This window comes from Peromyscus eremicus, chromosome 3 (genome assembly GCF_949786415.1).
Source record: "Peromyscus eremicus chromosome 3, PerEre_H2_v1, whole genome shotgun sequence".
Lineage (NCBI taxonomy): Eukaryota > Metazoa > Chordata > Mammalia > Rodentia > Cricetidae > Peromyscus > Peromyscus eremicus.
Window position 1 is genome coordinate 3,355,117 of NC_081418.1, and position 15,178 is coordinate 3,370,294.

Genomic DNA, 15,178 nt, shown 5'->3' on the forward strand with positions numbered 1-15,178 from the left:
TTGTGTGTGTATGTGTGTGCCATGGTGTACATGTCAACATTAGAGGACAACTTGATAGAGTCCATCCTTTCCTTCCGTCATGTGGATCCTAGGGTTCCAACTCAAATTGTCATACCTGGGGGCTGAGCCCTCTTGCTGACCCTTGTATTATTATTTATATGTGAGTGTATATGGTGAGAGAAGTGAAGGCAATCTCAGAGGTGAACTTTGACATCTCTGAATATTGTGTATGTAGTGGAGAATTGACATTGTGATCTTATGAATTATCAGGTAGCTATTTTTATTTTTGCTGTCAACAAAGTCTCTCACTGTTTTCCTTTATTCAGTTGTTTTCACATTAAAAGAAGCTATAAGTATTTTCTTCTTATTTGATTGAAGAATTTTAAAATAGGAAAGTTAATTAAATTTGACATGTACTATTTGTTGTGTTCTGTGAAAGGTATGTGTATTATTTCTGGTGGGTAAGTAGGTACATGTATTTCTCCCCCTTTTATAAGTGAAGGAAACCAAAGTCTAAAGAGCTTAAATGACTTCTCTGGTATTAAATAGTGGATATTGGAGCCAATATTTGAATTCTGATCTATTGGTTTTGTGAGCCTTCTCCTTTCCATATGTTTAGTGATTTGACAATAATTTCAAAATATACTTGGCCTCGATTTGGCCAGTTAAAAGGTAGTCATTGATTCATTAGGAAAGGTAATAAAATATTTTTTTTCTGTAGCTACCAAGAATACAAGCATTAAGTAAATCCTGCTTTAAATTTTAGAACTAATAATTTTATTACATTTAAATCCTGACACGTTCGAAAGCCTGCATGCTCCCAAGAATGGATGTAACATTTGTAATGTTTAGTTTGCCTTGGGAGGCTAGCATTTCCTGCAGCTGCGGATCTGTGGCATGGGGGAGGAGGGGCTCTGGAGGGTACGTTTCTCCCTCGATTTCCCTGAAGGCCTTTGAGGATGCTGGTTTGTCATGAGTGCTCTGCCCAGAGTCCACTTTCCTTAGTACAAAACCAGAGGTGGTGTCCTCCTGTCTTACGACCGGGAAAGGATCTTGGTGTTAACTGCTGTCAGTCTGAAAGTCATTGTAGGGCTATGAAACAGAATATAAGAAAGATGGTAAATTTCTCAGTATCCACAAACTGTGATGTCTGGCATGGTCTTAATATGTATTATTTCCATTTAATGTGCTTGTCTTGTCTTGTTCGTTTGTTTGTTTTGGTTTTTTGAGACAGGGTTTGTCTGTTAAGCAATCCTGACTGTCCTGGAACTCACTCTGTAGACCAGGCTGGCCTCGAACTCACAGAGATCCACCTGCCTCTGCCTCCCAAGTGCTGGAATTAAAGGTGTGTGCCACCACCACCCAGTGTGCTTGTCTAGTTGATATGAGTTTGATTTTGTTTATTATAAAAATATATGATTCAAAATTCTGTCATTTCTCTCAAGCCATGTGTTAGCAGCAGTATTGACAGGAGGGCCTTGATAGAAACTAGAGAAAAACTGACTTGTTACTTTGGGAGTGAGTTAGTTTCCATTATATATTAGTTATAAGGATAAAATTTCCAGGATAGCCTGCAGTATTCTGAAATTTATTTAAAAGATTTATTTTTCTTAGGTAGTAGTTGATTTTCTAAGAATATTTAACTGTATTGTGACAGCTGGTTTTTGTTTCCTCGAGAGACTGTGCTGCGGAAACAGGAGTGAGGAGGGTGCAATCTAAGTGCAGTCACACAGCTTGGCTTTGCGATAAACAGATGCTGTGTATGCATGCTGTTAGTTAGACTCCTGGACGGTGGAAAGAAAGTCATTCGCATGTTTTTCTCTCTGTACAGCTTAAAATGACGAATGTGTAATCTCAGTGGAATAAATGGCGTCCAGAGTCACAGATGCTATAGTCTGGTATCAAAAGAAGGTGAGTTGATAGTTAAAGCTTTTCGTTTTTTTAAGCATTTGAATTCCACACATTGATGTGTGTTTTATGCTATCAATTTAAGCCGGATACTGCCTAAAGACTAAATAGATTTTGAGGGTTTTAAGTGCAAGAGGAAGATTATGTTATTGTGATTTTCATTTTCCTTATATTATCATTAAGTAAATTAGAAAAGTAGTGCCTAAAACATCGTCCTCTAATTTTTACCATAAGGTGTCAAAGTAACTAGATTAATCACTGCCGCTTATAATCTATTTCAGCTCTCCAGAGTTATACCTGTAAGTAGAATTATATAAAAAAATAGTCCAAGTTTTGTTGCTTTTTTTTTTTAACTAAAAGCAAGATTGTCAGAATTTAGCTCTTGTAAAAAGTCTAACAGCCTTAGCTTTTATTTTATTTTTTTCAGTGTTTGTGGTGAATTATATTTATTGTTACACATTAAAACATTTCTTTTGATTCTTGGGAATACTCAGTATTGAGCCCCATGTCTTTGTACTTATAAGGCGAATATTCAACCATTTAGTCACATTTGCAGTCCTTAAAAACGGTGATGCTTTAGTCCTCAATTTTTTATTAAAAATATAATTATATATTTAAGCTTTTTCTATGTGAAGGAAACTAGACAAGTTTTAAATTTTTTGAATTGGTGTTATGATAATGAAAACGTTTTAAATATGAGACAAATCTGAGAATATAGTCTGTTTCGGTGCTATGTTATTTGATTCTTGGTAAAATATACCACAGATATACAGATATGTAATAGCATGTTTTCCATACAAAGTTCTTAATTGGAAGTATTGATGTTGACATGTAAATTGGTTTACTCTTCTGGTTCTGTATTAGTTTCAGCTTTACTTTTAAAGTTCTAATCAGTTTAAACATAAAATTCTCAAAAACTGGAAATGAAAAATTAAATAAATCCATATATACATATTCACACATACACATATACACACAGGACACGGATACTTCGAGATGTACTAAATAAACTTGTTTTCAAAAAAATATTTTGAGTCAGGCGTGGTAGCGCATACCTTTTTTGATCCTGGCATTTGGGAATCAGAGGCAGACAGATCTCTGTGAGTTCACTGCCAGCCTGGTTTATAGAGTGAGATCCAGGCCTGCCATGGTGACAGAATGAAACCCTGTCTCAGCAAGCACAAATAGATAGAGTTTTTCAAGGTTTTCTAAGTTCTGCTTATTGAAGTAATGTTTTATAAACATTTTCTCTAGCTGGCTTGTTGTGTGGAACCTTTCGAATTTCACTGAAGATTATTTATGGAACATACTTGGCTAAACGAGCTTTTTTGGAACCCTCCCATATATTTAGCAGAGTGACAGTGCTCTTGTCTGAGGGTAACTCATTTAGATGTTTGGACATGTGCAACTTAAACAGTCTAACACAGTTGTCACAGTGACATGAGTTATACCAGCACATTGAATTACGTGCTTTCTATGTGGGAGTAGCAAAACAAATTGACTTTTAAATTTAGTTTTCTTAAAGAAAAACACACCAACACTTTCAGAGATTATTGCTTTACAGCTTATTATAATAAATAAATAAATAAAATGAAGCCCTAATACTCAGTACCTTTTCCCCTTGTTTACCTAGGTACTCAGTTCTGTTCCCCAGAGGCAGTAATTTTTAATTTTTTATAGCTCACTGGCTCTCAAGCCAAAGTCTGCCATTCCTTAATCATCATAGGGGTTTCAGTAGAGGGATTGCAAATGCTGGGTATGAGAGTTTAGTTTTCATAATTACTTTCGGAGGATATTGCCCTTTGTGGATGGGATGTAGGTAAGCAATGTCACATAATGCTCTAAATTAGGATTGTCAGGCCTTTATATAAAGGGCTAGGTAACAAATATTTTAGCTTTTGAAGTTGTAAAGTTTTTTATCACAGTTACTCAGCTCAGCCATTGTTGTATAAAAGCAGCCGTAAGACAGTGTCATGAGTTAGTGTGGTTTTGCTTGCTTTCTCATAAGACATAACTTGCAAAAACTTCTAGAGTTGACCTGTAGACCTCAGTTGCTAAATTGTGCTTGATGACATCTCATATCACACAATGCAGTAGTGCACTACCTGTCTATCTTGTCTTTTCTTGGTCATTTTATTGTAATGTTACTTGTTGATTTATGACTATATGATAAATTTTTTGTTTTTTGGGTTTATTTGTTTGTTTTAATAAGCTCTCCCTGAGTGTTCTACTGTTGACCAATGACTAAAAGTTCTGGTTAAATGTGTTCATTATTTACATGATATTGTGTGTGCATGTGAGAGAGAGAGGAGAGAGAGGAGAGAGAGACTTATAAAGTGCCCTACAATACACTGTAACAATATTTCCAGTGTGTATGATTTATTTTTTGGCTTGGTTTTTCAAATTCTTCTTTGAAGCCTCCAATGAAACTGTAACATTTCCTTTCATCGCCGTCATTCACATTTGTGCTTTCTTTTGCTTCCTTGGGAATGATTTTTTCCTAGAATTGTATGTACTCCTGTAGGATGCTTTCCAGTATTGTGCATGTTGAAGTATAGCTTGAGAGTTCCCCTCACAGCTCCTCATTCAGACAGGTTTGTTTTTGAAACGGAAGCTTTTTAAAAGTGCTGTAGTACTTCAGATACCTTGAGAACTTGATACATGCTGAGCATAGACAATTATTTCTTTGAATTCCAATTAGCACTTTTTTCAGATGGATCAGATAGTGGTTCTTAACATATTTTCAGGCATAAGTCCCTCTGAAATAGTGAAGAAAGCTAAGAATATAATTTTTGGAAAACTGTATTTACACATATGAAATGTCACATTTGATTTGGAATGCTGTTTAATATGTCCTGGAATATGTAACTTAAACATTTAGTATTTTAACAGTTTGCTTTTCTAACTATCATTAAGTAGATTCACTTACACTGGCATCACTACTCTAAATAAAATTCAGCACATTCGCCTCACTTCCTTGGATGGTTGGTTGTTGCACTCACTTTAGAGGTTCTTTTCCCTCATGGGAAGTGGTACCATCTTCATGTCTTTGTTTGAGGGCTACATATTAATTAGCTGCAAAGGCCATTACTCAGCTCATGAGCTGTTTTGAACTTGAACTCTAATGTCAGATGTGAAATTTCCAGGAGGAAATTAAAGAAGACACTTTAAACTATTATAAATGTTTATAGAAAACAAAATTACATGTGAGGGGTCTTTGTGCAAGGTTTCTTTATAGTCTGGTTTTCACCTTCATTTAATGCTATATAGTCATCACAATCCTGAACAGTGTGAAAGCTCCTGTTGTTAAAATAGTGTTTAGTTACCTTGCAGGAACAACTTACCAACACAAATGACAACAGGAGAGAAGCACACAGTTTCAGGTTAATAATGGACAGTTGAATGTTGTAAAACTATTCTTTCATATTTGTATTTCTTATTTCTGAGGTGAGAGACTTTTATCTTTGAGAAGGAATCCTAAATATCAAGCCAAAGAGAATTGACACACTTGAGTATTACTTTTAAAAGATCCAATGATAGTAAGTGGTGGTTTGAAGGAAAATGGCCCCCATAGGCTCATAAGGAGTGGCACTATTAGGTGGTATAGCCCTGTTGGAGTAGGTGTGGCCATGTTGGAGGAAGTGTGTTACTGTGGGGGCAGGCTTTGATGTCTCAGAAGTTCATGCCTACGTAGTGGCTCGCTGTTTCTTCCTGCTGCTTGTGGATAGAGATGTAGAACTCTCAGCTCCTTCTCCAGTACATGTCTGCCTTCATGCCGCCATGCTTCCCACCATGATGATAATGGACAAAACCTCAGAACCGTAAGTCAGCCCCAAGTAAATGTTTTCTTTGTAAGAGTTGTCATGGTCATTGTGCCTCTTCACAGCAATAGAACACTGACTAAGACAATAAGGTTCTATGAATGTACAGGTCAAGTTAGAGAAAATGAAGTTGTTCTCAGGAGATAAATGTATAAAAGACGGTTGATATACAAATACCCCTTACTAACTAACATTATAAACAGGTAATACATGAGAACTAAAGACTTGAAGAACAGTGACCGACAATAAAACATGCTTGAATTTTTTTTAGAGACTTATTTTTATGTGTTTGTATGTGCCTCTCTGTTTTTATATGTGAATGCTATGTATGTATTCCACATGTGGTACCCATGAAGGCCTGAAGAGGTCATTGGACTCCATGTATGTGGTTTTGAGTTACTTGATGTGGGTGCTGGGAACCCAGCTTAGGTTCTTCTGCAAGCTCAGTATACACTTTTAACTGCTAAGTCATCTCTCAAGTCCCACAGCTCTGTGGCTTTTAATGTTTGTCAAGAGTAGGATTCATTTATAACTTAAATTATCCTAAGTAACATGAACTTGACTGGTAACTGGCATTAATTATAAATGGTTGGGGACTTTAAATCCTCTATGTTGTTAAGTCAAAATGTGTAAATGTGCCTTGTATGTATACAAGTGCACAGGCATCTGTGAGTGTTTTCATGTGTGTATGTAAGTGCAATTATAGTGTATTTCAGAGTGGTAACTTGCACAGTATCATAAAGATGATTAAGAATATTGTCTCTGTTGTCAAGTCCCCAAACTATTGCTATTATCTTCTACATGATCTTTCTTGTTAAGTTTTTTTTAAATGAACACAACACAAATTATTTTAAGAGGGCGACATTTTATTGGTTTAAAAGCTAAAACCTGTAGAATGGTTAGGCTTACCTCAATGTTGACTGAATCCCAACTCCAGAGCACTACGAGATATGTGTGCCTGCTTCTTTTTCCTACTCAGCTTCTCTAGAGTTAGTGTTTCTTCACCACACAGAACATATGTGTGTTATGGGGGCCAACCTAGAGGCACCTCTGGTCTCTTCTTTTTCTCTGGGAAGAAAGGATATATGGAGGACTGGGATACATTGGGTTTTCAACTGAAGACTTTTCTCACTGTTGGAAGAGCTTCAACTTGGCTAGAAAATTTCATTGTCCATAGTCCCTAGACAAACAAGAGGATGGATATCTAAAGTCTGAGAGGAGAGAAACCTCAGTTACTTTAAACTGATGATGGCATTCTGTCTCTCTGCTAATGATTGGTTTAGGTCAGGGCATGTGTGTTGGGGGATATTCCATCATGCTGTGAACCCCGAGTTTGCATTTGTGTTAATTAAATAAAATTAACCTTGGGTTAGGAGACTGAGTTAGCAACTAGTTGACAGAAAGTAATTGTAGAGCATCAGAGGGCATCCGGAGGAGATAGAGACTCCCGAAGCAGTAGGGAGGGATTTGGAATGACAGAGTGGAAGGATGCTGTCTTTGGGAGATGCCAGCAAGGAGAGAAGGTTAGCTAGGCGCTCCTCAGCCTCTCTGAACTAGCAAGTCTTCACCCCAGCCTTTGATTCTTGAGTCTTATTTGTAAATAGAACTATAGAGATTTAGTTAACATTACCTTTAGTGGCAGCGGCAGAGCCAGTCTACCAGAACAGAATTCCCACCAGGCTGCAGCCTGAGTGGCTGGACCACTGCCAGAGGAGCAGGCCAGGAACTATGGAGTCACAATTGTTGGCTGAAATAGCAGTAGGTTAAGGCGCAGCCACTGTGCCGAAGTTAAAACAGCACGTGTGCTGATTTTGACTAATAAAACATGAAGGAAGCCTTCTAAGAAAAGGCTTCGATTTCTTAAAAAGAAAACCAACAGCAATAATAATAGTAAAACACACATAATGTTTACTATATACCAAGGTGATTTACTTATGTTAGCTAAGTAAATTAAATGGAGGATGTCTCATCTTTGGACTTTTTTGCTGTGGGATGTTCTCTATGCTGTGAATGTGTTGCTCTGTTTGGTTAATAAATAAAGTGCTGATTGGCCAGTAGCCAGGCAGGAAGTATAGGCGGGACAAAGAGAGAGGAGAGTTCTGGGAACAGAAAGGATGAGTCAGAGAGACGCTGCCAGCTGCCAAGATGAGAAGCAGATGTTAAGATACCAGTAAGCCACGAGCCACGTGGCAACTTATAGATTTATAGAAATGGGTTAATTTAAGATATAAGAACTAGATAGCAAGAAGCCTGAGCCATTAGGCCAAACGGTTTAAATAATATAAGCATCTCTGTGTATTTACTTGGTTGCGGGACTGGCGGGTGAGAGAGATTTGTCCAGACCATGGGCCAGGCAGGACCAGGAGATAACCCCAGCTACACTTTTTTGGATAAAATTCTGCTGTCATAAGACTTTTATAATGATCTTGTTCCCATAGAATTTGCCAACAAATTAAAAATAGCTAATTTGAATGATGAAGAGAAATGGAGTTTTTCAAGACTTTGTAAGCTACAGCATTAACTCTAGAAGTGTCCTACTTCTGATCTTCTTTTTGTGTAAGATAATAAGTTATTTTTTTATTTTATATTATTATTTATTAAGATACCTTCTTACTATGTAGCCCTGACTGGCCTGGAACTTGCTGTGTAATCAGGCTAACTCACAGATCTGCCTGCCTTTGCCTCCTGAGTGCTGGGACTAAAGGCATATGTGCCACTACCACCTGAGCTATCAGTCTTAAAACTATTAGTTACCTTCTAGTGGGATGTAAAAAGAAATTAAAATATCTTCCAGTATTCAACAGTTTCTCTAATGATCTTGTCTGTGTTACACATAATCCTTCCATTGGCAGAAAGTTGGGTATGTGGCTAAGGCCAGGTCAGAAGTGGTGTTTGACTCTGGCAGCAGTCATCAGTCCAGATGCTCAGCAGCCCAGGCTGGTATACAAAGACTCTTGTGCTTCTTTTGACGAAGAAGTAGAAGGCTGAAGTGTAGAACAGCCTGGGGAATGTCTGCATGGTTCTGATTAACTTGCTTACCTTGTCTGAATTTTGCTCTTTATGCATCTAAAGGAATGGTGAAGTCATCTTTTGTATTTATAGATGAACTGATGGCAGCACAGTGCCAAACATGCTGCATCTTCTGGAAAGGCTCGCTCTCATGATCACGATTCCTTCTTCGTATTGGCCAGTATTGTCAGGGGAATTGCTCTCCCCAAATGGCTGGAATCCCGTTAGATGGCTTAAGAAGCTGAAAATGGTCTTTACTTGTTAATGAGAACTCTAAAATATCAGGCTTCTGTACCCAGTACTAGGACAGTGGCATTGAGTTGATGTTTGCTCTGTAACCGTTATGCAGCCAAGTCACGGTTAAGTGTTATTTTAAAACCTCAACTTTGTCTGTTTCAGTTACAGTCATGACAGTCCAAAAATATGACTTGTCTTAGCAGAAATAGTTTAGTTAATCTAGTTCCTATAATATTTGCCTTTTCACTTAGGATTTTTTTTTCCCCTCTGTTTTTGTCAAAGTTCTTAATTTTTATCCACATGCACCATTTGGGTATCTCTAGCCTAAATAATTTGGGTTTTAGCTTTATTTGTTTATGAGGAAAACATGAGCTCTAGTCAGTTGACTTTGAAATGTCTAGTTCCTAGTATCTTGTAAATGTAGGCTGAAAGCCGAATCACACAACTGTAATCAACCCAAGGTCAGCTCTGCTGTCTTACTCTGGAGAGCATTTTTTTTTAATTGGTTATATTTTTGTCGAGTGAGGTGTATGCCATGGTGTAGGTGTGGAGGAAAGAGGATAGATAGTTCCTGGGAGTCAGTGGTCTCCTTCCATGGAGATGGAATTCAGGTCATTGACCTTAGCAGCAAGTACCTTTAGGGCCACCTTGCTGGTCTCTGAAAATGCTTTATGTAATTCACGTTTAATTTGAGTTTTTAACTTCTTTTTTTTTAGCACATTTACTTTAACAACAATTTTGATGGTGATGTTGGTAGTGGTGATAATGAAGTTACCAACTATACTTTCATATAGCATTTTCTCTCAGAGAGCTTCTCTCTATGTAATTATTGTCGTAAGAAATGCATGTAAAATAATTCCTATAATAAACCTCATGGCTGTTTGTAGTGGCTGCACTAGTGGGTGGGAATTCTGAGAGGGCAAAGTACATCATCTCAGTAAAGTACTGCCTGTACCTCCTTCTTTAGTGTGGCTGTGTGGACCCACCTTCCTGAGGGGTGGTCCTTCTCCAGGTCATTGACCTGCTCAACTGGAATGTTAGGTCTCTGCCCAGGTTAAAGATTTCTTCATCTTGACCAGAAGTTTTCCCTTATTGGACCTTTATTGCTGTTGTACCATTCTGTATTTGTGTCTGTGCAGTGTATATCCTTGGTTTGGGGTTTTTTGTTTGTTTGGTTGGTTTTTTGGAGACAGTCTACTGCCTTGGAACTTGGCTAAGTAGCCTAGACTGGCTGATTAGCCAGACTTAGACATCTTAAAGGATGTGCTAGGGTTCCGAGGATGCAGAGCAGGTTTTCATTGCTTTCAAATCAAATACTTTAATGACTGAGCTATCGTCCTGGACACCACTTAGCTTTTCTTTTTTAAATGGAACTCAAGTCAGCAACTCAAACAATCATTTTTAAAATCAAACCTTCTAACTCAGTACAATCCAGAGATATACTGATTTAATACATGCTGAGAGAGAGAGAGAGAGAGAGAGAGAGAGAGAGAGAGAGAGAGAGAGAGAGAGGGAGGATGGTAGGAAAATGTCAAAAGTTTTTGTTTTTAGAAATTATGACATCGTGCTTCCATAAAGTAGAAAACTGTGTAGTTCATAACACAAATAGCAGTGAGTGGCAGGACAGCATACACACTGCACATTGCACGTGTGTGTTCAGAACCAAGGCTGCAGTGAAGTTGTGTGTGCAGCACCTGTGGGTGCTACCAGGAACACCTTGGATACATATGTGTTTGAATTAGGTCTTGGTTGTTGTATATTCAGAAACCTTTCATTGTTGCCAGTGTTTGTGACTAGCCCCACAGTTGAAGGAGCTGTGTTCTGTGGATTGTTTTTTGCTGACAGGTCCTACCATACTCTTCCTTTCTTTCCTCCTGCTGTCTGGCCTGAGGTTATCACAATCCTAGTTGAGGGTACTTTTGGCTAGAGTCTTTTTACTAAAGAATCAAACTTGGAGAGGCAATGTGCACTGGAAGCTACCCTTTCTGGCTCATTGTGGTAGCTCATGCCTATAGTCTGAGACAAGAGGACCCTTCTGAGTCCCTGGGCTGCCTAATGAGACCTTGCCTTTAAAAAATAATATTGTCATCACCAACAGCAAAACTACACAAACAAGTAACCCCCCAATCCAAACAACAAAAAGTTATTCGGGTTATGTTTATAGACAAAAAATAGAGAGATTAAAAGATTAGGCAGTTAATTTTCTTGCCTTTTAAAAGGCCCACTCTAGAGATTTTTGTCAACTATATCATGAATTGCAGAATTTTTCTTTTTGAACTAGTAGGTCTTGTACTTGGTGCACATAGCAAAGCAACTCTTGTGGGTAAAGAAAGTGGAAAAATAAACCCTGAGCCTATTCCCCAGCAATAGCCTTCTGGGCTATTACCCAGCAGCATTTCCAGAGTCAGACAGGCATATGCATTACCCCTGAGTCTGAAGGTCCCAGGTTAAGGAGAAAATATTAATGGAAGATGTAAAAATTTATTTTTAAGGTCTTTGAGGCATCATGTTCAGATCCACCTATATGTGAAGTATTAAAGATTTAAGGTATTATTTTTGTTTTGTCTTGTTTTTGAGACAAAGTGAGCCCAATCTAGCCTGTAACCTCACTACAGTCTAGAATGGCCTCAAACTTGCAGGGTCTTTGTGCATCTGTCTCCTAAGTGCTAAGATGTCAGATACAAGTATGTGCCATAAATTTATCTTATACTCTTAAGGAATTGAGTATTTAGTAAACATCTTAGTGTCTAAGAAGTAGGAATTCCTTCTTCTGTAGTATGTAACTTTTTGACATGCTATAGACATTTGCTGATGATTTTTTTTTTTTTGGGTGATAATTATTTTAGTACTTAGCCAGGCGGTGGTGGCGTATGCCTTTAATCTCAGCATTGGGAGGCAGAGGCAGGTGGATCTCTGAGTTCGAGGCCATGGAGTGAGTTTCAGGACAGCCAGGGCTACACAGAGAAACCCTGTCTTGGGGAGGGGGACCCTCCAAAAAACAAACAAGTACTCATTTGACCCCAGCAGTTGCCTAACAAAGTAGTTGTTTTCACAGGAGTGAGAATACCCAAGAAATGATATGACTGGAGTAAAGAAAAGAGAATTGAATGTATTTAATGAATACACACCTCCAGAAAGAGAACTAAGAAATGGTTTGACTTGAATAGAGTTGAGCTTATTCAATGTGCAAAGCTTATAGTTGTCTGTTTTTGAAAAAAAAAAATTCTGTGACATACTAGAAAACTAATCTTGAACTTTTAAAATTCTCTGAATAAATTTAAAACAGAGACTGTAGTCAAGGTTGGAGAATTTGCCAGCTAAATTCCAAATATCTTGCAGTCAATCTATCTTTAACCATGGTAACAGACATAATGGTGAAGTAATTTGGTAAACTACCAATTGACAGCCTAAAATTAGGCCAGTGTGCCAGCTTTGTAAAGGGCTGGAAAGAGACCAAACCACTGTTGTTAAACTGTTACAGTCCTAGAAAAAAGTGACATTTATAAATGCTATTTACAGGATAACTTAGATGCTAAATTGCTCTCTGGAATCGCCCATGGTATTTATTGAAATAAAAGCTGTTGATTGACTACTGAGCATTGAGTCACAGAGAATAAAACACTCACAGTAGACACTAAAAGTTTCCTGTTTTAACCTTTACACAGAATGCAGGTTTTATCTTGCCCATGAACAGTTTTGCTTTAGTTTTCTTTCTTGCTTTTGTTATCTTTACTCCTGTGATGAAGTAGAATTATAAAGACATCAGATATATGTTAGGCACAGTGATGCACACCTTTAGTCCCATCACTCAGGCAGAGGCAGGTGGATCTCTGTGAGTTCTAGGCCAGCCTGGTCTACAGAGCTGCGTTCCGGGAGAGCCAGGGCTGCACAGAGAAATCCTGTCTCAGAGAGAGAGAGAGAGAGAGAGAGAGAGAGAGAGAGAGAGAGAGAGAACGAGAACAGATAAATGAATAAAGAAAATGTGTCGTGTATACAAAATGGAATGTTGTGCAGCCAGAAAGAAAACTGAAGTCATGATATTTCCAGGAAAATTAATGTGATTGGAAATCATTATGTTAAACGTAATCAATCAGATTCAGATAAATACATTTTCTCTTAAAATCAGAACCTTGATATATATGTCTATGTATGTATGCATCTTTATATGTGAGTATGTATTTATATATAAAATATGTATTTATATATTTGTATATAGGTTATGAAGCAATTAATAGAAAGGGGATCTTGAGAGTAGAGGAAGAGATCTCAGGAGACTTGGGAAATCGAGAGAGTAATGGAGTGTATGTAATAAGAAAACATGAGTTGAGACTAACTGGAGAAGAAAAGGAACCAGCGAGAGGAGGGTAGACTATAGGAACAAAAAGAAAAGAGTATAATGGCACATATGCTTGAACACACCATGATGAAATCAGTTATTTTTATTCTAGCGCCCAAAATCAAAAGATGACATGAGACACATTTTGATGGTATATGAAGAGAAACAGTAAGGTGGTCTTTTAGAAATTATTCTAGAATTCTAAAATACGAGATTTTGTCTTATTTTTCTAGTTTTCAAACTAATATATAGCAGGCTGTAATTTTAATTACTAGTTTTTTCTGTCTGCTTTGACATTTTTATATGGCTTATTTTTATTTACTAGTAGAAAACTTGGGGAGAAATTACCAGGGAGCCTCATTACTTTCATGTAGCTAAAATTCAATATTTAGTTTTATCAGTAGGCTTTAATTTTAGTATTTTATTGCCAAGACACAGTTTCATGGTAATAATACCCCTGCAAGCTTTATGTTAATGTATATTGAAATGTCATTCATGGCAGGCATATATGTGTCAGACACAGTCTTTTTTGTTCCAGAAAGCTCTGAAGCATGGAGGAATCAGATGTAAATGTGTTGTTCCTTGTGGTAAGCACTACACTACAAGTCATACCGATATTCAGATGTCCTGCTGGTCACTGCTCTGTCATCCCTTTAATCTCCTAATGTATCTCAAGTCTGCCATGGCCACTGTAGTACTCCTTTATAATCTCCTAATGTATCTCAAGTCTATCATGGCCACTGTAGTACTCCTTTATAATCTCCTTATGTATCTCAAGTCTGCCATGGCCACTGTAGTACTCCTTTATAATCTCCTAATGTATCTCAAGTCTATCATGGCCACTGTAGTACTCCTTTATAATCTCCTTATGTATCTCAAGTCTATCATGGCCACTGTAGTACTCCTTTATAATCTCCTAATGTATCTCAAGTCTGCCATGGCCACTGTAGTACTCCTTTATACTTGCAATAGTTGTTTCTCTTCACAACCTGCTCCCAGATGGCTATTGTAAAAACAGTGTCAAGTCCAAGTTTCTTCACACAGCTTTCAGGACTTTGTCTGATGTAATTCTACATAGATTTACATATATTTATATGTATGTCTTTTATTAACTCATACACAATTACTTGTTTCTTGGTTTGTTGGAGTAGTAAGACAACATTTACCACAATAGAGCTTGTCAAGGTGAGCCTATAAATACTCAGCATCATTTTTATCATTTGGGTGCTCTGGAAAAAGGGAACCATTTTGCCATTTTCACCATTTTACAATAATTGAGGGAGCACTAAGCTCCTTTCTCTTAAATTTATCTTGGGAATGGTATAAAACTCCTTAGCACCACCAAGAAGTCTCAAAGCAGTATGAAGAGTTGACTCTTAGACAAAGTACATTACCTTCAGGTTGCTTACTAGCAAAGATGAGTGTCAGCTGATCAGGAGCAATTCCTTCTTTATCCTGGACCTCAGCCTCTACATCTTAGTATCCCAGGGTTCTACTTCCAGTGTGATTGCCCTTCCCAAAGGCGTTCCTGTGAAACTCTTTGCCTGCCACCTAACTGTGGGTAAGACAGCTTCAGCTGGAGCTGTTGTCTCGTGACATACCGGCTGAAGCGTGGAGTCTGCCCATGTGGTTTGTCATTGGCATTTGAACTGGCACTCTGCTTTTTATTTTTTAAAATGGCTAATTCATCTTGGTCTTTAAAATGCAAAGCTGTGTTCTTCTGGAGGACATCCTTCATCATCCCGAGGGATTGGGTGTCTACTCCTCGTGTGCCTGTAGAGACAGGTGTGAGTGTGCGCTCTTTTCATGGCAGTAGAGTGCTTTTAGTTCGTGGTTGTTTTTCTTTTGTAAGAAGGATTTTACAGAG

At 37.8% G+C, this 15,178-nt stretch overlaps 1 protein-coding gene across 2 annotated transcripts in view; it reads left to right on the forward strand.

Annotated features, from left to right (window-relative positions):
- The window catches only part of Phtf2 (putative homeodomain transcription factor 2), a 114,921-nt gene that overhangs the window by 32,171 nt on the left and 67,572 nt on the right, over nucleotides 1-15,178 (forward strand). For both annotated transcript variants that reach the window (XM_059257245.1, XM_059257246.1), the window contains exon 2: nucleotides 1,832-1,911. In XM_059257245.1, coding sequence (XP_059113228.1) covers nucleotides 1,867-1,911 — 45 coding nt within the window. In that variant the 5' untranslated portion in view covers nucleotides 1,832-1,866. The remainder of the gene's footprint in view (nucleotides 1-1,831; nucleotides 1,912-15,178) is intronic.